The sequence below is a fragment of the Hyperolius riggenbachi genome, chromosome 8 (assembly GCF_040937935.1).
Source record: "Hyperolius riggenbachi isolate aHypRig1 chromosome 8, aHypRig1.pri, whole genome shotgun sequence".
Classification (NCBI taxonomy): Eukaryota; Metazoa; Chordata; class Amphibia; order Anura; family Hyperoliidae; genus Hyperolius; species Hyperolius riggenbachi.
The window spans coordinates 56,784,923-56,808,542 of NC_090653.1; the positions used below are offsets into that span (position 1 = coordinate 56,784,923).

At 43.9% G+C, this 23,620-nt stretch overlaps 2 protein-coding genes across 2 annotated transcripts in view; both read right to left on the minus strand.

Annotated features, from left to right (window-relative positions):
* Nucleotides 1-18,795, minus strand: part of LOC137528389 (serine-rich adhesin for platelets-like) — a gene marked incomplete at its 5' end in the record, with an annotated part of 31,953 nt that extends 13,158 nt beyond the window's left edge. The window contains 8 exons of the mRNA XM_068249682.1: nucleotides 888-3,911; nucleotides 7,749-7,937; nucleotides 8,598-11,057; nucleotides 11,160-11,507; nucleotides 12,078-12,500; nucleotides 13,371-15,863; nucleotides 16,017-18,053; nucleotides 18,090-18,795. Of these exons, the coding sequence (XP_068105783.1) occupies nucleotides 888-3,911; nucleotides 7,749-7,937; nucleotides 8,598-11,057; nucleotides 11,160-11,507; nucleotides 12,078-12,500; nucleotides 13,371-15,863; nucleotides 16,017-18,053; nucleotides 18,090-18,795 (11,680 nt within the window). The remainder of the gene's footprint in view (nucleotides 1-887; nucleotides 3,912-7,748; nucleotides 7,938-8,597; nucleotides 11,058-11,159; nucleotides 11,508-12,077; nucleotides 12,501-13,370; nucleotides 15,864-16,016; nucleotides 18,054-18,089) is intronic.
* The window catches only part of LOC137527312 (uncharacterized), a 44,878-nt gene extending 21,627 nt beyond the window's left edge, over nucleotides 1-23,251 (minus strand). Inside the window, exons 1-2 of the mRNA XM_068247820.1 lie at nucleotides 23,038-23,251; nucleotides 22,341-22,538 (exon numbers count right to left, since the gene is read on the minus strand). Of these exons, the coding sequence (XP_068103921.1) occupies nucleotides 22,341-22,538; nucleotides 23,038-23,251 (412 nt within the window). The remainder of the gene's footprint in view (nucleotides 1-22,340; nucleotides 22,539-23,037) is intronic.
* Nucleotides 23,252-23,620: the final 369 nt, after the last annotated feature.

Consider the following 23,620-nt stretch of genomic DNA (forward strand, 5'->3'; position numbering starts at 1 on the left):
AGCAGTGGTAGCAGGAGTTGTTGAAGTAGTTGCGGCACTAGTTGTACTTGACACTGAGGATGGAGTAAATGTGGTAGTTGAGACAATAGTAGTACCTGATGTTGTATTGGAAGATATGGCCGTTGTAGTAGCTGTGTCTGTTAAAGTACTTGTTAGCGCAGTTGTAATTGGAGCTGTTATCATAGTCGAGGCACTAGTGGTACTTGGTGCTGAAGTGAAAGCTGGAGCTGTTGTAGTAGCTGTGTCTGTAGAAGTGCTTGTCAGTGAAGTTGTGACTGCAGCTGTTGTAGTAGTTGAGGCACTAGTGGTACTCAGAGTTGATGTGTTATTTGAGACACTAGTAGTACTCAGTGCTGAAGCGGTAGCTGAATCTATTGCAGTAGTTGTGTCTGTTGACATACTTGTCAGTGCAGTTGTGGCTGCAGCTGTTGATGTAGGTGAGGCACTAGTGGTACTAGACACTGCATTGGTGGGTGAAGCTGTTGTAGTAGCTGATTCATTGGTAGTACTTGATTTTGTGCTGGAAGATGGGGCTAATGTAGTAGCTGTGACTGTTGAAGTACTTGTCAGTGAAGTGCTAACTGGAGCTGTTGTACTAGTTAATTCACTAGTGGTGCCTGGTGCTGAGGTGGAAGCTGGAGATGTTGAAGTAACTGTGTCTGTTGAAGTACTTGTCAGTGCAGTTGTAATTGGAGCTGTTGTAGTAGTTAAGGCACTAGTGGTACTTGAGGCTGAATGTGTAGTTTGAGTTAATGTGGTTGTTAATTCGCGTGTGGTGCTTGAAACTGTAGTGGAAACTGGAGCTGATGTAGATGCAGTGTCTGTTGATGTACTTGTCAATACAGTGGTAGCAGGAGCTGTTGAAGTAGTTAAGGCGCTAGTTGTACTTGACACTAAAGTTGGGTTTGATGTGGTAGTTGAGACACTAGTGGTTCCTGATGTTGTATTGAAAGCTGGAGCTGTTGAAGTAGCTGTGTCTATTAAAGTACTTGTTAGTGCAGTTGTAATTGGAGCTGTTGTAGGAGTTGATGTGGTACTTGATGCTGAAGGTGTAGTTTGAGTTGATGTGGTTGTTGACTCACTAGTTGTGCTAGTTAATGTGGTAGTTGGGGCACTAGTGGTATTTGGTGCTAAAGTGGAATATGGAGCTGATGTAGTAGCTGTGTCTATAGAAGTACTGATCAGTGCAGTTGTGACTACAGCTGTTGTAGCAGTGGAGACACTAGTGGTACTTGACACTGAAGGTGTTGTTAGATTTGATGTGGTAGTTGATTCACTGGTAATACTTGGTGTTGAAGTGGAAGTTAGAGCAGTTGTAGTAGCTGTATCTGCATTACTTGTCAGAGCGGTTGTGGCTGTAGTTGTTGTAGTAAGTGAGGCACTACTTGTCTCTGCGGTGGTGGGTGAAGCTGTGTTGGCAGTTGATTCATTTGTGGTACCTGATGTTGTACTTGATACTGAGGCTAATGTAGTAGCGATGTCTGTTAAAGTACTTTTCAGAGTTGATGCAGTAGTTGAGACCCTAGTGGCACTTGGTGTTAAAGTGGAAGCTGGAGCTATTGTAGTAGCTGTATCTGTAGAAACTGCACTTGTCGGTGCAGTAGTGGCTGCAGCTATTGAAGTAGGTGGGGCACTAGTGGTGCTCGACACTGCAGTGGCAGGTGAAGCTGTTGTAGTAGTTGATTCATTTGTGGTACCTGATTTTGTACTGGAAGCTGAGGCTGATGTAGTAGCTGTACCCGTTGAAGTACTTGTCAGTAAAGTGCTAGCTGGAGCTGTTGTAGTGCTTGATTCACTAGTGGTGCTTGATGGTGAAGTGGAAGCTGGAGCTGTTGAAGAAGCTGAGGCACTGGTGGTAGGTGACACTAAGGTTGTAGTAGGAGTTGATGTGGTAGTTGATTCACTGGTGGTACTAGGTGTTGAAGTGGAAACTGGAGCTGTTGTAGTTGCTGTGTCTGTTGATGTACTTGTCAGTGTAGTGGTAGCTGAAACTATTGAGGTATTTGAGACACTAGAGGTGCTTGACACTGAAGTTGCAGTAGGAGTTGGTGTGGGAGTTGATTTAATGGGGGTACTTCGTGTTGAAGCGGAAACTGGAGCTGTTGTAGTACTAGTAGCTGTGTCTGAAGAAGTACTTGTCAGAGCAGTTGTGGCTGTAGCAGTTGTAGTACGTGAGGAGCTAGTGGTACTTGACACTGCAGTTGTCGGTGAAGCTGTAGTGGAAGCTGGCATTGCTTTAGTAGTTGTGTCTGTTGATGTACTTGTCAGTGCAGTTGTGCCTCTAGCTGTTGTAGTAGTTAAGGCACTAATGGTACTTAATACTGCAGTGGTAACTGGAGTTGTTGTGATACTTGATTTACTAGTTGTAATCGGTGCTGGAGTTGAAGCTGGAGATGTTATAATTACTAAGTCTGTTATGGTAGTTGATTCAACAGTGCTACTTGACATTGTACTGGGAAATGGGGCTAATGTAGCAGCTGTGTCTGTTGAAGTACTTGTCATTGTAGTGCTAACTGGAGATGTTGTAGAAGTTGATTCACTAGTTGTGCTTGGTGCTGAAGTGGACGCTGTAGATGTTATAGTAGCTGTGTCTGTTGAAGTACTTGTCAGAGCAGTGGTAACTGGAGCTATTGTAGAAGGTGAGGCACTAGTGGTACTTGACACTGCAGTGGTAGGTAAGGCTGTTGTGGTAGTTAATTCACTAGTGTTAATTGATGTTGCACTAGAAACAAAAGCTGTTGTAGTAGTTGTGTCTGTTGAAGTACTTGTCAGGGAATTTGTGGCTGCAGATGTTGTAATAGTTGAGGCACTAGTGGTACTTAAAATTAAAGGTGTAGTCTGAGTTATTGTGGTGGTTGAATCACTAGGTGTACTTGATGCTGTACTGGTTGCAGCTGTTGTGGAAGTTGTGTCTGTTGAAGTACTTGTCAGAGCAGTTGAAGCTAGAGCAGTTGAAGACATTGAGGCACTAGTGGTACTTGACACTGCAGTGGTAGATGGGGGTGTCGTGTTAGTTGTTTCACTAGTGGTAATTGATATTGCACTAGAAGAAAGAGCTAATGTAGAAGTTGTCTCTGTTGAAGTACTTGTCAGGGCAGTTGTGGCTGCAGATGTTGTAATAGTTGAGGCACTAGGGGTACTTGAAATTGAAGGTGTAGTCTGAATTGTTCTGGTAGCTAATTCCCTAGTTGTACTTGATGCTGTACTGGCTTGAGGTGTTGTAGTAGTTGTATCTGTTGAAGTACTTGTCAAAGCAGTGGTAGGTGGAGCTGTGGTAGTTGATTCACTAGTGGTAATTGATGGTGCACTAGAAGCTGGAGCTGATGTAGTAGTTGTGTCCGTAGAAGTACTTGTCAGTGCAGTTGTGGCTACAGGTGATGTAGTAGTTGAGGCACTACTGGAACTTGACACAAAAGGTGTATTTGGAGTTGTTGTGGTGATTGATTCACTAGTGGTACCTGATGCTGTACTGAAAGTTGGAGCTGATGTAGTAGTTGTATCTGATAAAATACTTGTCAAACCAGGGGTAGCTGGAGTTGTTTTGGTAGTTGATTCACTAGTGGTACTTGATGTTTTAGTGGAAGCTGAAGCTGTTGTTGTAGCTAATTCAGTTGAAGTACTTGTCAGAGCAGTGGTAGCTGGAGATGTTGAAGAAGGTGTAGCACTAGTGGTATTTGGCACTCCAGTAGTAGGTGGAGCTGTTGTAGTAGGTGAATCTGTTGCAGTATTTGTAAGTGCAGTTGTGACTGCAGCAGTTGTCATTGTTGAGGAAGTAGTTGTACTTGACAGTGAAGGTGTAGTTGGAGTTGTGGTAGTTGATTCACTAGTGGTACTTGATACTGTACTTGAAGCTGGAGCTGATGTAGTATCAGTGTTTGTTAAAGTACTTGTAAGAGCAATGGTAGCAGGAGCTGTGGTAGAAGGTGAGGTACTAGAGTTACTTGACACTGCAGTGGTATGTGAAGCTGTTGCTGTAGTGAATTCACTAGTAGTACTTAATGTTGCACTGGAAGCAGCAGCTGTTGTAGTAGTTGTGTCAGTTGACGTGTTTGTCAGCGCAGTTGTGGTTATAGCAATTGTAGTGGTTGAAGCACTAGTGGTACTTGACACTCCAGTGGTAGATGGAGCTGTTGTAGTAGTTAAAACACTATTTGTACTTGATACAGCAGTGGCAACGGGAGTAGATGTGGTACTTGATTCACTGGTTGTAGTTGTTGGTAAAATAGAAGCTGTAACTGTTGTGGTAGTAGAGCCTGTTGAAGTACTTGTCAGTGCAGTTGTGGCTGTAGGTGTTGCAGTAGTTGAGGCAGGAGTGGCACTTGACACTGGTGGTGTAGTCAGAGTCCTTATTGTATTTGATGCTGTACTAGCTGGAGCTGTTGCTGTGGTTGTGTCTGTAGATGTTTTTGTCAGTGCAGTTGTGGCTGCAGATGTTGTAGAAGTTAAGTCACTAATAGTACTTGTCACTAAAGGTGTAGTTGGAGTTGTTGTGGTAATTGATTCACTAGTGGTACTTAATGCTGTGCTGGCTGGAGCTGAGGTAGTAGCTGAATGGGTTGAGGTACTTGTCAGTGCATTTGTGGCTGCAGGTGCTGAAGTAGTTGATTCACTAGTGGTACTTAATGCAGTGCTAGCGGGAGCTGTTGTAGTAGCTGCATCTGTTGAAGTACTTGTCAGTGTACTTGTGGATGCAGGTGTTGTAGAAGTTGATTCACTAGTTGTACTTATTGCTATACTGCGTGGCGCTGTTATAGTAGTGTCTGAAGAAGTAGTTGTGGCTGCAGATGTTGTAGTAGATGAGGAACTAGTGGTATTTGACACTGGTGGTGTAGTCGAAGTTGATGTGGTAGTCGATTCACTAGTGGTACTTAATGCTATACTGGCTGGAGCTGATGTAGTAGCTGAATCTGTTGAAGTACTTGTCAGTGCAGTTGTGCCTTCAGATGTTGTAGTAGTTAAAGCAATAGTGGTACTTGACACTGAGGGTGTAGTCAAAGTTGACGTGGTAGTTGATTCACTAGTGGTACTTGATGCTGTACTAGGGGGAAATGTTGTAGTAGCTGAAACTGTTGAAGTACTTATCAGTGCAGTTGTGGCTGCAGGTGTTGTAGTGGTTAATGCACTAGTGGTACTTGACAATGAGGGTGTAGTCAAAGTTGTTGTGGTAGTTGATTCACTAGTGGTACTTAATGCTGTACTGGCTGAAACTGTTGTAGTAGCTGATTCTGTTGAAGTACTTGTCAGTGCAGTTGTGGCTGCAGGTGTTGTAGTAGTTAATGCAATAGTTGTACTTGATACTGTACTAGCTGGAGCTGCTGAAGTAGCTGTGTCTGTAGAAGTAGATATAGCTGCAGGTGTTGTAGTAGTTAACTTACTAGTTGTGCTTGATGCTGTACTGGTTGGAGCTGTTGTAGTAGTTGTGTCTGTAGAAGAAGTTGTGGCTGCAGATGTTGTAGTAGTTGAGGTACTAGTGGTACTTGACACTGAGGGTGTAGTAAAAGTTGTTGTGGTAGTTGAATCACCAGTGGTACTTATTGCTGTGCTGGCTGGAGCTGTTGTAGTAGCTGAATCTGTTGAAGAACTTGTCAGTGCAGTTGTGGCTGCAGGTGTTGTAGTAGTTAATGCACTAGTTGTACTTAATGCTGTACTGGCTAAAGCTGCTGAAGTACTTGTGTCTGTAGAAGTATATGTGGCTGCAGATGTTGTAGTAGTTAACTCACTAGTTGTGCTTGATGCTGTACTAGCTTGAGCTGTTGTAGTAGTTGTGTCTGTAGAAGAAGTTGTGGCTGCAGATGTTGTAGTAGTTGAGGCACTAGTGGTACTTGACACTGGCGATGTAGTCAAAGTTGTTGTAGTAGTTGATTCACTAGTGGTATTTAATGCTGTACTGGCTGGAGCAGTTGTAGTAGCGAAGTCTGTTGAAGTACTTGTCAGTGCCGTTGTGCCTGCAGGTGTTGTAGTAGTTAATGCACTAGTTGTACTTAATGCTGTACTAGTTGGAGCTGCTGAAGTAGTTGTGTCTGTAGAAGTAGATGTGGCTGCAGGTGTTGTAGTAGTTAACTCAATAGTTGTGCTTGATGCTGTACTAGCTGGAGCTGCTGTAGTAGTTGTGTCTGTAGAATAAGTTGTGGCTGCAGATGTTGTAGTAGTTGAGGCACTAGTGGTACTTGACACTGGCGGTGTAGTCAAAGTTGTTGTGGTAGTTGATTCACTAGTGGTACTTATTGCTGTACTGGCTGGAGATGTTGTAGTAGCTGAATCTGTTGAAGTACTTGTCAGTGCAGTTGTGGCTGCAGGTGTTGTAGTAGTTAATGCACTAGTTGTACTTAATGCTGTACTAGCTGGAGCTGCTGAAGTAGTTGTGTCTGTAGAAGTAGTTGTGGCCACATATGTTGTAGTAGATGAGGCACTAGTGGTACTTGACACTGAGGGTGTAGTTAAAGTTGTTGTGGTAGTTGATTCACTAGTGGTACTTATTGCTGTACTGGCTGGAGATGTTGTAGTACCTGAATCTGTTGAAGTACTTGTCAGTGCAGTTGTGGCTGCAGGTGTTGTAGTAGTTAATGCACTAGTTGTACTTAATGCTGTACTAGCTGGAGCTGCTGAAGTAGTTGTGTCTGTAGAAATAGATGTGGCTGCGGGTGTTGTAGTAGTTAACTCACTAGTTGTGCTTGATGATGTACTAGCTGGAGCTGTTGTAGTAGTTGTGTCTGTAGAAGAAGTTGTGGCTGCAGATGTTGTAGTAGTTGAGGCACTAGTGGTAATTGACACTGGCGGTGTAGTCAAAGTTGTTGTGGTAGTTGATTCACTAGTGGTACTTAATGCTGTACTGGCTCGAACTGTTGTAGTAGCTGAATCTGTTGAAGTACTTGTCAGTGCAGTTGTGGCTGCAGGTGTTGTAGTAGTTAATGCACTAGTTGTACTTAATGCTGCACTAGCTGGAGCTGCTGAAGTAGTTGTGTCTGTAGAAGTAAATGTGGTTGCAGGTGTTGTAGTAGTTAACTCACTAGTTGTGCTTGATGCTGTAATGGCTGGAGCCGTTGTAGTAGTTGTGTCTGTAGAAGAAGTTGTGGCTGCAGATGTTGTAGTAGTTGAGGCACTAGTGGTACTTGACACTGGCGGTGTAGTCATAGTTGTTGTGGTAGTTGATTCACTAGTGGTACTTAATGCTGTACTGGCTGGAGATGTTGTAGTAGCTGAATATGTTGAAGTACTTGTTAGTACAGTTGTGGCTGCAGGTGTTGTAGAAGTTGTTTCACTAGTTGTACTTGATGCTGTACTTGCTGGAGATGTTTCAGTAGTTGTGTCTGTAGAAGTAGATGTGGCCACAGATGTGGTAGTAGTTGAGGCACTAGTGGTACTTGACACTGAGGGTGTAGTCAAAGTTGTTGTGGTAGTTGATTCACTAGTGGTACTTATTGCTGTACTGGCTGGAGATGTTGTAGTAGCTAAATCTGTTGAAGTACTTGTCAGTACAGTTGTGGCTGCAGGTGTTGTAGAAGTTGTTTCACTACTTGTATTCGATGCTGTACTTGCAGGAGCTGTTACAGTAGTTGTGTCTGTAGAAGCTGTGGCTGCAGATGTTGTAGTAGTTGAGGCACTAGTGGTACTTGACACTGGCAGTGTAGCCAAAGTTGTTGTGGCAGTTGATTCACTAGTGGTACTTATTGCTGTACTGGCTGGAGCTGCTGAAGTAGTTGTGTCTGTAGGAGTAGATGTGGCTGCAGGTGTTGTAGTAGTTAACTCACTAGTTGTGCTTGAGGCTGTACTAGCTGGAGCTGTTGTAGTAGTTGTGTCTGTAGAAGAAGTTGTGGCTGCAGATGTTGTAGTAGTTGAGGCACTAGTGGTACTTGACACTGGCAGTGTAGTCAAAGTTGTTGTGGTAGTTGATTCACTAGTGGTACTTATTGCTGTACTGGCTGGAGATGTTGTAGTAGCTGAATCTGTTGAAGTACTTGTCAGTACAGTTGTGGCTGCAGGTGTTGTAGTAGTTAATGCACTAGTTGTACTTGATGCTGTACTTGCAGGAGCTGTTGCAGTAGTTGTGTCTGTAGAAGTAGATGTGGCTGCAGATGTTGTAGTAATTGAGGCATTAGTGGTACTTGACACTGGCGATGTAGTCAAAGTTGTTGTGGTAGTTGATTCACTTGTGGTACTTATTGCTGTACTGGTTTGAGATGTTGTAGTAGCTGAATCTGTTGAAGTACTTGTCAGTACAGTTGTGGCTGCAGGTGTTGTAGAAGTTGTTTCACTAGTTGTACTTGATGCTGTACTTGCAGGAGCTGTTACAGTAGTTGTGTCTGTAGAAGAAGTTGTGGCTGCAGATGTTGTAGTAATTGAGGCATTAGTGGTACTTGACACTGGCGATGTAGTCAAAGTTGTTGTGGTAGTTGATTCACTTGTGGTACTTATTGCTGTACTGGTTTGAGATGTTGTAGTAGCTGAATCTGTTGAAGTACTTGTCAGTGCAGTTGTGCCTGCAGGTGTTGTAGTAGTTAATGCACTAGTTGTACTTAATGCTGTACTAGCTGGAGCTGCTGAAGTAGTTGTGTCTGTAGAAGTAGATGTGGCTGCAGGTGTTGTAGTAGTTATCTCACTAGTTGTGCTTGATGCTGTACTGGCTGGAGTCGTTGTAGTAGTTGTGTCTTTAGAAGAAGTTGTGGCTGCAGATGTTGTAGTAGTTGAGGCACTAGTGGTACTTGACACTGGCGGTGTAGTCAAAGTTGTTGTGATAGTTGATTCACTAGTGGTAATTAAAGCACTACTGGCTGGAGATGTTGTAGTAGCTGAATCTGTTGAAGTACTTGTTAGTACAGTTGTGGCTGCAGGTGTTGTAGAAGTTGTTTTACTAGTTGTACTTGATGCTGTAATTGCTGGAGCTGTTGCAGTAGTTGTGTCTGTAGAAGTAGTTGTGGCCACATATGTTGTAGTAGTTGAGGCACTAGTGGTACTTGACACTGAGGGTGTAGTCGAAGTTGTTGTGGTAGTTGATTCACTAGTGGTACTTATTGTTGTACTGGCTAGAGATGTTGTAGTAGCTGAATCTGTTGAAGTACTTGTCAGTACAGTTGTGGCTGCAGGTGTTGTAGAAGTTGTTTCACTCTTTGTACTTGATGCTGTACTTGCAGGAGCTGTTACAGTAGTTGTGTCTGTAGAAGTTGTGGCTGCAGATGTTGTAGTAGTTGAGGCACTAGTGGTACTTGACACTGGCGGTGTAGTCAAAGTTGTTGTGGTAGTTGATTCACTAGTGGTACTTATTGCTGTACTGGCTGGAGACGTTGTAGTAGCTAAATCTGTTGAAGTACTTGTCAGTACAGTTGTGGCTGCAGGTGTTGTAGAAGTTGTTTCACTCTTTGTACTTGATGCTGTACTTGCAGGAGCTGTTACAGTAGTTGTGTCTGTAGAAGTTGTGGCTGCAGATGTTGTAGTAGTTGAGGCACTAGTGGTACTTGACACTGGCGGTGTAGTCAAAGTTGTTGTGGTAGTTGATTCACTAGTGGTACTTATTGCTGTACTGGCTGGAGATGTTGTAGTAGCTGAATCTGTTGAAGTACTTGTCAGTGCAGTTGTGCCTGCAGGTGTTGTAGTAGTTAATGCACTAGTTGTACTTAATGCTGTACTAGCTGGAGCTAAGGAAGTAGTTGTGTCTGTAGAAGTAGATGTGGCTGCAGGTGTTGTAGTAGTTAACTCACTAGTTGTGCTTGATGCTGTACTTGCAGGAGCTGTTGCAGTAGTTGTGTCTGTAGAAGTAGTTGTGGCCACATATGTTGTAGTAGATGAGGCACTAGTGGTACTTGACACTGAGGGTGTAGTTGAAGTTGTTGTGGTAGTTGATTCACTAGTGGTACTTATTGCTGTACTGGCTGGAACTGTTGTAGTAGCTGAATCAGTTGAAGCACTTGTCAGTGCAGTTGTGGCTGCAGGTGTTGTAGTAGTTAATGCACTAGTTGTACTTAATGCTGTACTAGCTGGAGCTGCTGAAGTAGTTGTGTCTGTAGAAGTAGATGTGGCTGCGGGTGTTGTAGTAGTTAACTCACTAGTTGTGCTTGATGCTGTACTGGCTCGAGCCATTGTAGTAGTTGTGTCTGTAGAAGAAGTTGTGGCTGCAGATGTTGTAGTAGTAGAGGCACTAGTGGTACTTGACACTGGCGGTGTAGTCATAGTTGTTGTGGTAGTTGATTCACTAGTGGTACTTAATGCTCTACTGGCTGGAGATGTTGTAGTAGCTGAATCTGTTGAAGTATTTGTTAGTACAGTTGTGGCTGCAGGTGTTGTAGAAGTTGTTTCACTAGTTGTACTTGATGCTGTACTTGCTGAAGCTGTTGCAGTAGTTGTGTCTGTAGAAGTAGATGTGGCCACAGATGTGGTAGTAGTTGAGCGACTAGTGGTATTTGACACTGAGGGTGTAGTCAAAGTTGTTGTGGTAGTTGATTCACTAGTGGTACTTATTGCTGTACTGGCTGGAGATGTTGTAGTAGCTAAATCTGTTGAAGTACTTGTCAGTACAGTTGTGGCTGCAGGTGTTGTAGAAGTTGTTTCACTAGTTGTACTTGATGCTGTACTTGCAGGAGCTGTTACAGTAGTTGTGTCTGTAGAAGAAGTTGTGGCTGCAGATGTTGTAGTAGTTGAGGCACTAGTGGTACTTGACACTGGCGGTGTAGTCAAAGTTGTTGTGGTAGTTGATTCACTAGTGGTACTTATTGCTGTACTGGCTGGAGATGTTGTAGTACCTGAATCTGTTGAAGTACTTGTCAGTGTAGTTGTGGCTGCAAGTGCAGCAATAGTTAATGCACTAGTTGTACTTAATGCTGTACTAGCTGGAGCTGCTGAAGTAGTTGTGTCTGTAGAAGTAGATGTGGATGCGGGTGTTGTAGTAGTTGACTCACTAGTTGTGCTTGATGCTGTACTAGCTTGAGCTGTTGTAGTAGTTGTGTCTGTAGAAGAAGTTGTGGCTGCAGATGTAGTAGTAGTTGAGGCACTAGTGGTACTTGACACTGGCGGTGTAGTCAAAGTTGTTGTGGTAGTTGATTCACTAGTGGTACTTAATGCTGTACTGGCTGGAACTGTGGTAGTAGCTGAATCAGTTGAAGTACTTGTCAGTGCAGTTGTGGCTGCAGGTGTTGTAGTAGTTAATGCACTAGTTGTACTTAATGCTGTACTAGCTGGAGCTGCTGAAGTAGTTGTGTCTGTAGAAGTAGATGTGGCTGCGGGTGTTGTAGTAGTTAACTCACTAGTTGTGCTTGATGCTGTACTGGCTGGAGCCGTTGTAGTAGTTGTGTCTGTAGAAGAAGTTGTGGCTGCAGATGTTGTAGTAGTTGAGGCACTAGTGGTACTTGACACTGGCGGTGTAGTCATAGTTGTTGTGGTAGTTGATTCACTAGTGGTACTTAATGCTGTACTGGCTGGAGATGTTGTAGTAGCTGAATCTGTTGAAGTACTTGTTAGTACAGTTGTGGCTGCAGGCGTTGAAGAAGTTGTTTCACTAGTTGTACTTGATGCTGTACTTGCTGGAGCTGTTGCAGTAGTTGTGTCTGTAGAAGTAGATGTGGCCACAGATGTGGTAGTAGTTGAGGCACTAGTGGTATTTGACACTGAGGGTGTAGTCAAAGTTGTTGTGGTAGTTGATTCACTAGTGGTACTTATTGCTGTACTGGCTGGAGACGTTGTAGTAGCTAAATCTGTTGAAGTACTTGTCAGTACAGTTGTGGCTGCAGGTGTTGTAGAAGTTGTTTCACTCTTTGTACTTGATGCTGTACTTGCAGGAGCTGTTACAGTAGTTGTGTCTGTAGAAGTTGTGGCTGCAGATGTTGTAGTAGTTGAGGCACTAGTGGTACTTGACACTGGCGGTGTAGTCAAAGCTGTTGTGGTAGTTGATTCACTTGTGGTACTTATTGCTGTACTGGTTGGAGATGTTGTAGTAGCTGAATCTGTTGAAGTACTTGTCAGTGCAGTTGTGCCTGCAGGTGTTGTAGTAGTTAATGCACTAGTTGTACTTGATGCTGTACTAGCTGGAGCTGCTGAAGTAGTTGTGTCTGTAGAAGTAGATGTGGCTGCAGGTATTGTAGTAGTTATCTCACTAGTTGTGCTTGATGCTGTACTGGCTGGAGCCGTTGTAGTAGTTGTGTCTGTAGAAGAAGTTGTGGTTGCAGATGTTGTAGTAGTTGAGGCACTAGTGGTACTTGACACTGGCGGTGTAGTCAAAGTTGTTGTTATAGTTGATTCACTAGTGGTACTTAGTGCTGTACTGGCTGGAGATGTTGTAGTAGCTGAATCTGTTGAAGTACTTGTTAGTACAGTTGTGGCTGCAGGTGTTGTAGAAGTTGTTTCACTAGTTGTACTTGATGCTGTACTTGCTGGAGCTGTTGCAGTAGTTGTGACTGTAGAAGTAGTTGTGGCCACAGATGTTGTAGTAGATGAGGCACTAGTGGTACTTGACACTGAGGGTGTAGTCGAAGTTGTTGTGGTAGTTGATTCACTAGTGGTACTTATTGCTGTACTGGCTGGAAATGTTGTAGTACCTGAATCTGTTAAAGTACTTGTCAGTGCAGTTGTGGCTGCAGGTGTTGTAGTAGTTAATGCACTAGTTGTACTTAATGCTGTACTAGCTGGAGCTGAGGAAGTAGTTGTGTCTGTAGATGTAGAAGTAGATGTAGCTGCAGGTGTTGTAGTAGTTAACTCACTAGTTGTGCTTGATGCTGTACTAGCTTGAGCTGTTGTAGTAGTTGTGTCTGTAGAAGAAGTTGTGGCTGCAGATGTTGTAGTAGTTGAGGCACTAGTGGTACTTGACACTGGCGGTGTAGTCAAAGTTGTTGTGGTAGTTGATTCACTAGTGGTACTTAATGCTGTACTGGCTGGAACTGTTGTAGTAGCTGAATACGTTGAAGTACTTGTCAGTGCAGTTGTGGCTGCAGGTGTTGTAGTAGTTAATGCACTACTTGTACTTAATGCTGTACTAGCTGGAGCTGCTGAAGTAGTTGTATCTGTAGAAGTAGATGTGGCTGCGGGTGTTGTAGTAGTTAACTCACTAGTTGTGCTTGATGCTGTACTGGCTGGAGCCGTTGTAGTAGTTGTGTCTGTAGAAGAAGTTGTGGCTGCAGATGTTGTAGTAGTTGAGGCACTAGTGGTACTTGACACTGGCGGTGTAGTCATAGTTGTTGTGGTAGTTGATTCACTAGTGGTACTTATTGCTGTACTGGCTGGAGATGTTGTAGTAGCTAAATCTGTTGAAGTACTTGTCAGTACAGTTGTGGCTGCAGGTGTTGTAGTAGTTAATGCAATAGTTGTACTTAATGCTGTACTGGCTGGAGCTGCTGAAGTAGTTGTGTTTGTAGGAGTAGATGTGGCTGCAGGTGTTGTAGTAGTTAACTCACTAGTTGTGCTTGAGGCTGTACTAGCTGGAGCTGTTGTAGTAGTTGTGTCTGTAGAAGAAGTTGTGGCTGCAGATGTTGTAGTAGTTGAGACACTAGTGGTACTTGCCACTGGCGGTGCAGTCAAAGTTGTTGTGGTAGTTGATTCAGTAGTGGTACTTATTGCTGTACTGGCTGGAGATGTTGTAGTAGCTGAATCTGTTGAAGTACTTGTTAGTACAGTTGTGGTTGCAGGCGTTGAAGAAGTTGTTTCACTAGTTGTACTTGATGCTGTACTTGCTGGAGCTGTTGCAGTAGTTGTGTCTGTAGAAGTAGATGTGGCCACAGATGTGGTAGTAGTTGAGGCACTAGTGGTATTTGACACTGAGGGTGTAGTGAAAGTTGTTGTGGTAGTTGATTCACTAGTGGTACTTATTGCTGTACTGGCTGGAGACGTTGTAGTAGCTAAATCTGTTGAAGTACTTGTCAGTACAGTTGTGGCTGCAGGTGTTGTAGAAGTTGTTTCACTCTTTGTACTTGATGCTGTACTTGCAGGAGCTGTTACAGTAGTTGTGTCTGTAGATGTTGTGGCTGCAGATGTTGTAGTAGTTGAGGCACTAGTGGTACTTGACACTGGCGGTGTAGTCAAAGTTGTTGTGGTAGTTGATTCACTAGTGGTACTTATTGCTGTACTGGCTGGAGATGTTGTAGTAGCTGAATCTGTTGAAGTACTTGTCAGTGCAGTTGTGGCTGCAGGTGTTGTAGTAGTTAATGCAATAGTTGTACTTGATGCTGTACTGGCTGGAGCTCCTGAAGTAGTTGTGTCTGTAGGAGTAGATGTGGCTGCAGGTGTTGTAGTAGTTAACTCACTAGTTGTGCTTGAGGCTGTACTAGCTGGAGCTGTTGTAGTAGTTGTGTCTGTAGAAGAAGTTGTGGCTGCAGATGTTGTAGTAGTTGAGACACTAGTGGTACTTGACACTGGCGGTGCAGTCAAAGTTGTTGTGGTAGTTGATTCAGTAGTGGTACTTATTGCTGTACTGGCTGGAGATGTTGCAGTAGCTGAATCTGTTGAAGTACTTGTCAGTGCACTTGTGCCTGCAGGTGTTGTAGTAGTTAATGCACTAGTTGTACTTAATGCTGTACTAGTTGCAGCTGCTGAAGTAGTTGTGTCTGTAGAAGTAGATGTGGCTGCAGGTGTTGTAGTAGTTAACTCACTAGTTGTGCTTGATGCTGTACTGGCTGGAGCCATTGTAGTAGTGTCTGTAGAAGAAGTTGTGTCTGAAGATGTTGTAGTAGTTGAGGCACTAGTGGTACTTGACACTGGCGGTGTAGTCAAAGTTGTTGTTATAGTTGATTCACTAGTGGTACTTAATGCTGTACTGGCTGGAGATGTTGTAGTAGCTGAATCTGTTGAAGTACTTGTCAGTACAGTTGTGGCTGCAGGTGTTGTAGAAGTTGTTTCACTAGTTGTACTTGATGCTGTACTTGCAGGAGCTGTTACAGTAGTTGTGTCAGTAGAAGAAGTTGTGGCTGCAGATGTTGTAGTAGTTGAGGCACTAGTGGTACTTGACACTGGCGGTGTAGTCAAAGCTGTTGTAGTAGTTGATTCACTTGTGGTACTTATTGCTGTACTGGTTGGAGATGTTGTAGTAGCTGAATCTGTTGAAGTACTTGTCAGTGCAGTTGTGCCTGCAGGTGTTGTAGTAGTTAATGCACTAGTTGTACTTGATGCTGTACTAGCTGGAGCTGCTGAAGTAGTTGTGTCTGTAGAAGTAGATGTGGCTGCAGGTGTTGTAGTAGTTATCTCACTATTTGTGCTTGATGCTGTACTGGCTGGAGCCGTTGTAGTAGTTGTGTCTGTAGAAGAAGTTGTGGTTGCAGATGTTGTAGTAGTTGAGGCACTAGTGGTACTTGACACTGGCGGTGCAGTCAAAGTTGTTGTGATAGTTGATTCACTAGTGGTACTTAAAGCAGTACTGGCTGGAGATGTTGTAGTAGCTGAATCTGTTGAAGTACTTGTTAGTACAGTTGTGGCTGCAGGTGTTGTAGAAGTTGTTTCACTAGTTGTACTTGATGCTGTACTTGCTGGAGCTGTTGCAGTAGTTGTGACTGTAGAAGTAGTTGTGGCCACAGATGTTGTAGTAGATGAGGCACTAGTGGTACTTGACACTGAGGGTGTAGTCGAAGTTGTTGTGGTAGTTGATTCACTAGTGGTACTTATTGCTGTACTGGCTGGAGATGTTGTAGTACCTGAATCTGTTGAAGTACTTGTCAGTGCAGTTGTGGCTGCAGGTGTTGTAGTAGTTAATGCACTAGTTGTACTTAATGCTGTACTAGCTGGAGCTGAGGAAGTAGTTGTGTCTGTAGATGTAGAAGTAGATGTAGCTGCAGGTGTTGTAGTAGTTAACTCACTAGTTGTGCTTGATGCTGTACTAGCTTGAGCTGTTGTAGTAGTTGTGTCTGTAGAAGAAGTTGTGGCTGCAGATGTAGTAGTTGAGGCACTAGTGGTACTTGACACTGGCGGTGTAGTCAAAGTTGTTGTGGTAGTTGATTCACTAGTGGTACTTAATGCTGTACTGGCTGGAACTGTTGTAGTAGCTGAATACGTTGAAGTACTTGTCAGTGCAGTTGTGGCTGCAGGTGTTGTAGTAGTTAATGCACTACTTGTACTTAATGCTGTACTAGCTGGAGCTGCTGAAGTAGTTGTGTCTGTAGAAGTAGATGTGGCTGCGGGTGTTGTAGTAGTTAACTCACTAGTTGTGCTTGATGCTGTACTGGCTGGAGCCGTTGTAGTAGTTGTGTCTGTAGAAGAAGTTGTGGCTGCAGATGTTGTAGTAGTTGAGGCACTAGTGGTACTTGACACTGGCGGTGTAGTCATAGTTGTTGTGGTAGTTGATTCACTAGTGGTACTTAGTGCTGTACTGGCTGGAGATGTTGTAGTAGCTGAATCTGTTGAAGTATTTGTTAGTACAGTTGTGGCTGCAGGTGTTGTAGAAGTTGTTTCACTAGTTGTACTTGATGCTGTACTTGCTGGAGCTGTTGCAGTAGTTGTGTCTGTAGAAGTAGATGTGGCCACAGATGTGGTAGTAGTTGAGGCACTAGTGGTATTTGACACTGAGGGTGTAGTCAAAGTTGTTGTGGTAGTTGATTCACTAGTGGTACTTATTGCTGTACTGGCTGGAGATGTTGTAGTAGCTAAATCTGTTGAAGTACTTGTCAGTACAGTTGTGGCTGCAGGTGTTGTAGTAGTTAATGCAATAGTTGTACTTAATGCTGTACTGGCTGGAGCTGCTGAAGTAGTTGTGTTTGTAGGAGTAGATGTGGCTGCAGGTGTTGTAGTAGTTAACTCACTAGTTGTGCTTGAGGCTGTACTAGCTGGAGCTGTTGTAGTAGTTGTGTCTGTAGAAGAAGTTTTGGCTGCAGATGTTGTAGTAGTTGAGACACTAGTGGTACTTGACACTGGCGGTGCAGTCAAAGTTGTTGTGGTAGTTGATTCAGTAGTGGTACTTATTGCTGTACTGGCTGGAGATGTTGTAGTAGCTGAATCTGTTGAAGTACTTGTCAGTGCACTTGTGCCTGCAGGTGTTGTAGTAGTTAATGCACTAGTTGTACTTAATGCTGTACTAGTTGCAGCTGCTGAAGTAGTTGTGTCTGTAGAAGTAGATGTGGCTGCAGGTGTTGTAGTAGTTAACTCACTAGTTGTGCTTGATGCTGTACTGGCTGGAGCCATTGTAGTAGTGTCTGTAGAAGAAGTTGTGTCTGCAGATGTTGTAGTAGTTGAGGCACTAGTGGTACTTGACACTGGCGATGTAGTCAAAGTTGTTGTGGTAGTTGATTCACTTGTGGTACTTATTGCTGTACTGGTTTGAGATGTTGTAGTAGCTGAATCTGTTGAAGTAGTTGTCAGTGCAGTTGTGCCTGCAGGTGTTGTAGTAGTTAATGCACTAGTTGTACTTAATGCTGTATTAGCTGGAGCTGCTGAAGTAGTTGTGTCTGTAGAAGTAGATGTGGCTGCAGGTGTTGTAGTAGTTATCTCACTAGTTGTGCTTGATGCTGTACTGGCTGGAGCCGTTGTAGTAGTTGTGTCTGTAGAAGAAGTTGTGGCTGCAGATGTTGTAGTAGTTGAGGCACTAGTGGTACTTGACACTGGCGGTGTAGTCAAAGTTGTTGTGATAGTTGATTCACTAGTGGTACTTAATGCTGTACTGGCTGGAGATGTTGTAGTAGCTGAATCTGTTGAAGTACTTGTCAGTACAGTTGTGGCTGCAGGTGTTGTAGAAGTTGTTTCACTAGTTGTACTTGATGCTGTACTTGCAGGAGCTGTTACAGTAGTTGTGTCTGTAGAAGAAGTTGTGGCTGCAGATGTTGTAGTAGTTGAGGCACTAGTGGTACTTGACACTGGCGGTGTAGTCAAAGTTGTTGTGGTAGTTGATTCACTAGTGGTACGTATTGCTGTACTGGCTGGAGATGTTGTAGTAGCTGAATCTGTTGAAGTACTTGTCAGTGCAGTTGTGGCTGCAGGTGTTGTAGTAGTTAATGCACTAGTTGTACTTAATGCTGTACTAGCTGGAGCTGAGGAAGTAGTTGTGTCTGTAGAAGTAGAAGTAGATGTAGCTGCAGGTGTTGTAGTAGTTAACTCACTAGTTGTGCTTGATGCTGTAGTAGCTGGAGCTGTTGTAGTAGTTGTGTCTGTAGAAGAAATTGTGGCTGCAGATGTTGTAGTAGTTGAGGCACTAGTGGTACTTGACATTGGCGGTGTAGTCAAAGTTGTTGTGGTAGTTGATTCACTAGTGGTACTTAATGCTGTACTGGCTGGAACTGTTGTAGTAGCTGAATACGTTGAAGTACTTGTCAGTGCAGTTGTGGCTGCAGGTGTTGTAGTAGTTAATGCACTACTTGTACTTAATGCTGTACTAGCTGGAGCTGCTGAAGTAGTTGTGTCTGTAGAAGTAGATGTGGCTGCGGGTGTTGTAGTAGTTAACTCACTAGTTGTGCTTGATGCTGTACTGGCTGGAGCCGTTGTAGTAGTTGTGTCTGTAGAAGAAGTTGTGGCTGCAGATGTTGTAGTAGTTGAGGCACTAGTGGTACTTGACACTGGCGGTGTAGTCATAGTTGTTGTGGTAGTTGATTCACTAGTGGTACTTAGTGCTGTACTGGCTGGAGATGTTGTAGTAGCTGAATCTGTTGAAGTATTTGTTAGTACAGTTGTGGCTGCAGGTGTTGTAGAAGTTGTTTCACTAGTTGTACTTGATGCTGTACTTGCTGGAGCTGTTGCAGTAGTTGTGTCTGTAGAAGTAGATGTGGCCACAGATGTGGTAGTAGTTGAGGCACTAGAGGTACTTGACACTGAGGGTGTAGTCGAAGTTGTTGTGGTAGTTGATTCACTAGTGGTACTTATTGCTGTACTGGCTGGAGATGTTGTAGTAGCTAAATCTGTTGAAGTACTTGTCAGTGCAGTTGTGCCTGAGGGTGTTGTAGTAGTTAATGCACTAGTTGTACTTAATGCTGTACTAGCTGGAGCTGAGGAAGTAGTTGTGTCTGTAGAAGTAGATGTGGCTGCAGTTGTTGTAGTAGTTAACTCACTAGTTGTGCTTGATGCTGTACTGGCTGGAGCCGTTGTAGTAGTTGTGTCTGTAGAAGTAGATGTGGCCACAGATGTGGTAGTAGTTGAGGCACTAGTGGTATTTGACGCTGAGGGTGTAGTCAAAGTTGTTGTGGTAGTTGATTCACTAGTGCTACTTATTGCTGTACTGGCTGGAGATGTTGTAGTAGCTAAATCTGTTGAAGTACTTGTCAGTACAGTTGTGGCTGCAGGTGTTGTAGATGTTGTTTCACTAGTTGTACTTAATGCTGTACTAGCTGGAGCTGAGGAAGTAGTTGTGTCTGTAGAAGTAGATGTGGCTGCAAGTGTTGTAGTAGTTAACTCACTAGTTGTGCTTGATGCTGTACTGGCTGGAGCCGTTGCAGTAGTTGTGTCTGTAGAAGTAGATGTGGCCACAGATGTGGTAGTAGTTGAGGCACTAGTGGTATTTGACACTGGCGGTGTAGTCAAAGTTGTTGTGGTAGTTGATTCACTAGTGGTACTTATTGCTGTACTGGCTGGAGATGTTGTAGTAGCTAAATCTGTTGAAGTACTTGTCAGTACAGGTGTGGCTGCAGGTGTTGTAGAAGTTGTTTCACTAGTTGTACTTGATGCTGTACTTGCAGGAGCTGTTACAGTAGTTGTGTCTGTAGAAGAAGTTGTGGCTGCAGATGTTGTAGTAGTTGAGGCACTAGTGGTACTTGACACTGGCGGTGTAGTCAAAGTTGTTGTGGTAGTTGCTTCACTAGTGGTACTTATTGCTGTACTGGCTGGAGATGTTGTAGTAGCTGAATCTGTTGAAGTACTTGTCAGTGCAGTTGTGCCTGCAGGTGTTGTAGTAGTTAATGCACTAGTTGTACTTAATGCTGTACTAGCTGGAGCTGAGGAAGTAGTTGTGTCTGTAGAAGTAGATGTGGCTGCAGGTGTTGTAGTAGTTAACTCACTAGTTGTGCTTGATGCTGTACTAGTGTCTGTAGAAGTAGATGTGGCCACAGATGTGGTAGTAGTTGAGGCACTAGTGGTATTTGACACTGGCGGTGTAGTCAGAGTTGTTGTGGTAGTTGATTCACTAGTGGTACTTATTGCTGTACTGGCTGGAGATGTTGTAGTAGCTGAATCTGTTGAAGTACTTGTCAGTGCAGTTGTGCCTGCAGGTGTTGTAGTAGTTAATGCACTAGTTGTACTTAATGCTGTACTAGCTGGAGCTGAGGAAGTAGTTGTGTCTGTAGAAGTAGATGTGGCTGCAGGTGTTGAAGTAGTTAAGTCACTAGTTGTGCTTGATGCTGTACTGGCTGGAGCTGTTGTAGTAGTTGTGTCTGTAGAAGTAGTTGCGGCTGCAGATGTTGTAGCAGTTGAAGCACTAGTGGTACTTGACACAGGCGTTGTAGTCAAAGTTGTTGTGGTAGTTGATTCACTAGTGGTACTTATTGCTGTGCTGGCTGGAGATGTAGTAGCTGAATCTGTTGAAGTACTTGTCAGTGCAGTTGTGGCTGCAGGTGTTGTAGTAGTTAATGCACTAGTTGTACTTGATGCTGTACTGGCTGGAGGTGTTGTAGTAGTTGTGTCTGTAGAAGTAGTTGTGGCTGCAGATGTTGTAGTAGTTGAAGCACTAGTGGTACTTGACACTGGCGTTGTAGTCAAAGTTGTTGTGGTAGTTGATTCACTAGTGGTACTTATTGTTGTATTGGCTGGAGCTGTTGTAGTAGCTGAATCTGTTGAAGTACTTGTCAGTGCAGTTGTGGCTGCAGGTGTTGTAGTAGTTAATGCACTAGTTGTACTTGATGCTGTACTTGCAGGAGCTGTTACAGTAGTTGTGTCTGTAGAAGAAGTTGTGGCCACAGATGTTGTAGTAGTTGAGGCACTAGTGGTACTTGACACTGGCGGTGTAGTCAAAGTTGTTGAGGTAGTTGATTCACTTGTGGTAATTATTGCTGTACTGGCTGGAGATGTTGTAGTAGCTGAATCTGTTGAAGTACTTGTCAGTGCAGTTGTGCCTGCAGGTGTTGTAGTAGTTAATGCACTAGTTGTACTTAATGCTGTACTAGCTGGAGCTGCTGAAGTAGTTGTGTCTGTAGAAGTAGATGTGGCTGCAGGTGTTGTAGTAGTTAACTCACTAGTTGTGCTTGATGCTGTACTAGCTGGAGCTGTTGTAGTAGTTGTGTCTGTAGAAGAAGTTGTGGCTGCAGATGTTGTAGTAGTTGAGGCACTAGTGGTACTTGACGCTGGTGGTGTAGTCAAAGTTGTTGTGGTAGTTGATTCGCTAGTGGTACTTGATAATGTACTGGCTGGAGCTGTTGTAGTAGCTAAATCTGTTGAAGTACTTGTCAGTGCAGTTGTGGCTGCAGGTGTTGTAGTAGTTAATGCAATAGTTGTGCTTGATGCTGTACTGGCTGGAGCTGCTGAAGTAGTTGTGTCTGTAGAAATAGTTGTGGCTGCAGATGTTGTAGTAGTTGAAGCACTAGTGGTACTTGACACTGAGGGTGTAGTCGAAGTTGTTGTGGTAGTTGAATCACTAGTTGTACTTGATGCTATACTGGCTGGAGCTGCTGAAGTAGTTGTGTCTGTAGAAGTAGTTGTGGCTGGTGATGTTGTAGTTGTTGAAACACTAGTGGTACTTGACACTGAGGGTGTAGTCGAAGTTGATGTCGTAGTTGATACACTAGTGGTACTTATTGCTGTACTGGCTGGAGATGTTGTAGTAGCTGAATCTGTTGAAGTACTTGTCAGTGCAGTTGTGGCTACAGGTGTTGTAGTAGTTAATGCACTAGTTGTACGTAATGCTTTACTAGCTGGAGCTGCTGAAGTAGTTGTGTCTGTAGAAATAGTTGTGGCTGCAGATGTTGTAGTAGTTGAAGCACTAGTGGTACTTGACACTGAAGGTGTAGTCGAAGTTGTTGTGGTAGTTGAATCACTAGTGGTACTTAATGCTGTACTGGCTGGAGATGTAGTAGCTGAATCTGTTGAAGTACTTGTCAGTGCAGTTGTGGCTGCAGGTGTTGTAGTAGTTAATGCAATATTTGTACTTGATGCTGTACTGGCTGGAGCTGTTGTAGTAGTTGTGTCTGTAGAAGAAGTTGTGACTGCAGATGTTGTAGTAGTTGAGGTACTAGTGGTACTTGACACTGGTGGTGTAGTCAAAGTTGTTGTGGTAGTTGATTTACTAGTTGTACTTGATGCTGTACTGGCTGGAGCTGTTGTAGTAGTTGTGTCTGTAGAAGAAGTTGTGACTGCAGATGTTGTAGTAGTTGAGGTACTAGTGGTACTTGACACTGGTGGTGTAGTCAAAGTTGTTGTGGTAGTTGATTTACTAGTTGTACTTGATGCTGTACTGGCTGGAGCTGTTGTAGTTATTGTGTCTATTGGGGTACTTGTCAGAGCACTGGTAGCTGGAGCTGTTGTAGTAGTTGATTCACCTGTTGCACTTGATGCTGTACTGGCTGGAGTTGATGTTGCACTGGAAGCTGGAGGTGTTGTAGTAGTTGTGTCGGTTGAGGTACTTGTCAGTAATGTTGTGGTTACAGCTGGTGTAGTAGTGGTGGTACTTGATACTGTCTTGGCAGCTGGAGTTGTGATACTTGATTCGCTGGTTGTAATTGATGCTGAAGTAGAATCTGGAATAGTTGTAGTATATAAATCTGTTGAAGTACTTGTCAATGCAATGCTAGCTGGAACTGAACTAGTAGCTGAGTCTTTAGTACTACTTGTTAGTGCAGTGGAAGCTGAAGCTGTTGTAGTAGTTGCAACACTGGTACTACTTGACACAGCAGCAGTGAGTAGATTTGTTGTAGTAGCTAATGTAGAAGTGGTACTTGATACTTCAGTAGTAGTAGGAGCTGTTACACTTGTTGTTGTAACTGGCAATGTAGTAGTGCTTGACTCTGCTGTGGTAGCTGAAACTGTTGTAGTAGTCTGTAGACTAGTGATAGCTGTTGCATTAGTAGTCGCTGGAGCATTTGTTGTCGTCCCGGCAGTGGTATCTGTTTCAATAAATTTAAAACAACCATGTGATTACTTACACTTCTGAGAAACCAATTTACTAAATTCTATTACTTCCCTATCTGTGAAAGGAAAACTGTAATGCAGTAACAAAAGAAAAAGAGTTGAACTTACCTGGGGCTACTACCGGCCCCCTGCAGATGTCCTGTGCCTGCACCGGAACAAAATGAACCTCCCGTTCCCCACCGCGGCTCCGTTTCAGTTTTGCAGTCAGCGGGCCACTGAACCTGTGCGCCGCTCGTCCTCGCTCCCGCTCACGTCGCTGGGAGCACAGCATGGGGCTTTCTAGTACGGTGCCTTCACGGAACACTTCCGGCAATGGGAGCATGAACGAGGCCTCGCATGCGCAGTGGCCATCAACTTGTAAGTCAGTGAAACTGAAATGGAGCCGTGGTGGGGGACCAGAGGATTGTTTTGCCCGAGTGGGCACAGGACGTCTGCCGGGGGATGGAAGGTAAGTTGAACTCTGTTTTTTTTTCTACATTACAGGTTTCCTTTAAAGCTAATGGGAACCAGTTTAAAAAAAAAAGTCAGATACTCACCTAAGGAGAGGGAGGCTCTGGGTCCCATAGAGCACTCTCTCTCCTCTCCCGGTGCGAGCTGCTGTCCTGGCTCCCCTGTAGCGGTATTCAACCGTTTTGGTCAAATACCGCTGTCTCCCGGCCGAAGGGAGGCTTCGGAAATGCTTCGGGGAGCC